This window comes from Nomascus leucogenys, chromosome 20 (genome assembly GCF_006542625.1).
Source record: "Nomascus leucogenys isolate Asia chromosome 20, Asia_NLE_v1, whole genome shotgun sequence".
In the NCBI taxonomy this organism is placed as follows: Eukaryota; Metazoa; Chordata; class Mammalia; order Primates; family Hylobatidae; genus Nomascus; species Nomascus leucogenys.
The window spans coordinates 79,993,431-79,996,115 of NC_044400.1; the positions used below are offsets into that span (position 1 = coordinate 79,993,431).

At 69.6% G+C, this 2,685-nt stretch overlaps 1 protein-coding gene across 1 annotated transcript; it reads right to left on the minus strand.

Annotated features, from left to right (window-relative positions):
- Window positions 1–290: 290 nt before the first annotated feature.
- On the minus strand, window positions 291–2,458 carry ADRA2C (adrenoceptor alpha 2C). Its single transcript, XM_003279005.2, has one exon. It carries the CDS (start codon window positions 2,208–2,210, stop codon window positions 822–824), a length of 1,389 nt encoding a protein of 462 aa, XP_003279053.1. The 5' UTR covers window positions 2,211–2,458; the 3' UTR covers window positions 291–821.
- Between the last annotated feature and the right edge of the window lie 227 nt (window positions 2,459–2,685).

Genomic DNA, 2,685 nt, shown 5'->3' on the forward strand with positions numbered 1-2,685 from the left:
CAGTCCCCCAGAATCTAAACTTGGGGTCAACTTGAGGGTTCTAGGCTCCTTTCACCTCTTCGCTACTCTCAGCACAGGAATTTTGAGTACATATTTTCCATGTACATAAAGGGTTAGCTTGAGAAAAAACAAGACGCCTCCTTCTCATGCAAGAAGGAAGTTGTAACCCGGAGGCCCAGGGTGCCCTCCGTCCAGCATTGCGGGGGCGGGGGGGGAGGGTGTCAGGCAGGGTGAGGGTCTGGAAGATACCCCCAGCCCCCAAGCTCAAGGACTGACTGCGGCACCCAACATTAGATTACAAAGGTTTATTTAGAAAATAGTTTGGTTGTTTTGGCTGCTGTTTTTGGCAAACATTTAAATACTTTCAGTAATCAAAGGTTGTCGGTGCTTTCTCCTTGCCCCCTGGCAGCCACCCCCCGACTAGGTCCTGGAGAATTCAGCCCTTGGTCAGACGGGGATGGGGAGTGGTAGTGTGTTTAGGGGGCTCCTTGCTTGCCCATTTAGGGGGCTACCTCTGCCACTGCTCTCTAAAACCCTGACCTCACAGCCACACCTCGGCAGGGCTCCCAGGGCTGGATCCAGGCAGGGAGCCCCAGAAGCAGCCCCTCGCTGAGGCGGGAAAGCAAAGGGGTCTCCCCCTCTCTCCTCCCCACTCCCCGGAGCCCGGCTATCTCTCTGCCAAGCTCCTGCCCTGCCGCACCCTCCCCTGCGCCCTGGAGGCCAATCCATCCCTGGGTCTCTGGGAAAGCTCCCCTGTCCGGGCCGCCCCTTCTGCCCAGCCCCGAGCGCGGAGCTGTCCAGGATTCCCAGGCGGGTGCGAGTCATTGCCTGAAGCCCCTTCTCCTCCGTCGGAAGAGGATGTGCTTGAAGGATCGCCGGAAGTCCTGGTTGAAGACCGTGTAGATGACCGGGTTGAGCGAGCTGTTGCAGTAGCCGATCCAAAAGAAGAACTTGAAGAGCGGGCCGGGCACCTGGCAGGCCTCGCGGCAGATGCCGTACAGGCTGTAGCTGAAGAAGAAGGGGAACCAGCAGAGCACGAACACGCCCATGACCACGGCCAGCACGAAGGTGAAGCGCTTCTCGCGCGCCTGGGCCACCTTGCGGCGGCACACGCTGCTGCGCGCCCGGCGCCGGCGCGACAGGAAGAACTCGACGGAGCGCGAGCTGGCGCGCGACAGGCGGCCACCGGGGCCCGGGGACCTGGAGGCGGTCAGCGCCCCCGACTCAGCCGCCCCCGGCCCCGCCCCCTGCCCGTCCGCGCCGCCCGCGCCCCCCTCGGCGCCCGCTCGCCGCCGCCCGCCCCGCCGCAACGCGCCCCGGCGCCGCCGCCTCTCGGCCGCTGCGCTGCTCTCGTCCGGCTCCACGTCGGCGGGCGGGGGCGCGCAGTGCCCGTTCTCGCCTGCGCCTGCCGCCGCGCCCAGCCCGTTTTCCGTGGTCGGGGACGCACCGTCGGGGCCCACGGGGGCGCGCTTCTCGCTGAGCGTGCGCGTGCGCAGCTTGGCCACTCGGTAGATGCGCGCGTAGACCAGGCCCATGATGAGGCAGGGCGCGAAGAAGGAGCCGATGCAGGAGGACAGGATGTACCAGGTCTCGTCGTTGAGGCCGCACTGCGGGTAGGCGGCGCCGTCGGGCTGGCGGTAGAGCGAGACCAGCGGCGGGAAGGAGATGACGGCCGAGATGAGCCACACGGCCACGATGGTGGCCTTGACGCGGCGTGGTGTGCGCTTCAGGTTGTACTCGACGGCCTGCGTCACCGACCAGTAGCGATCCAGGCTGATGGCACACAGGTGCACGATCGACGAAGTGCAAAACAGCACATCGAGCGCCAGGTACACGCCGCACCACACCTGCCCGAAGTACCAGTAGGCCATGAGCTCGTTGGCCAGCGAGAAGGGCATGACCAGCGTGGCCACCAGGATGTCGGCCGAGGCCAGCGACACCAGGAAGAGGTTCTGTGGCGCGCGCAGCGCCCGGCTGGTCAGCACGGCGATCACCACCAGCACGTTGCCCACCACGGTGAAGACGATGAGGAAGCCCACCACGGCAGCCAGCCCTGCCACCGCGCCCGCCGAGTACTGGCCGCGCGGCGGCCCCCAGGAAGCCCCCGAAGCATTGGCAACCCCGCCGCTGCCCCTCTCGCCCGCGCCGCTCGCATTGGGGCCCGCCGCTGCCGCCACCGCCAGCGCCGCCGCCAGCGCCGGGGACGCCATGGTCCTCCCGCGAGCTACGCGGTCCCTCCTGGAGCCGGGGCGCAGCCGCGGCAGCTCGGGCGCCCCCCAGCCGGGGTCGGCGCCCGCATCGCCGCCTGCTGCTCGGGCGCGCCCGCCGGGGACCGCGGCGCCCCGCAGCCGGCCCTCGGCCGTGGTGGCTCGGCGGGCGGCGCGCCGGAGAGCGTGGCTGCCAGGCTCCCCGCAGCTGCCGAGCGCGTAAGTGCAGAGCAGGAGGCGCCCGGAGCGAGCGGCGACGCGGCGGCGGGGGGAGGGGGGGCAGGTCCCGGGGTCCTCGCGCGGCCCCGCCCTCGGCCCGGCTCACGGGGAGCGCCCCGGCGGCGAGCCCACGGCGACGCGGCGCCCGAGCGGGCGTGCCTGAGCGGCCCCGCGGTCCCGGAGCCCGGCCGGGGCGCAGGCGACAGGCGGCGGCGGCCCGGGCGCTCCGCCTCCCATCCGGCCGGCTAGGTCTCGGCGC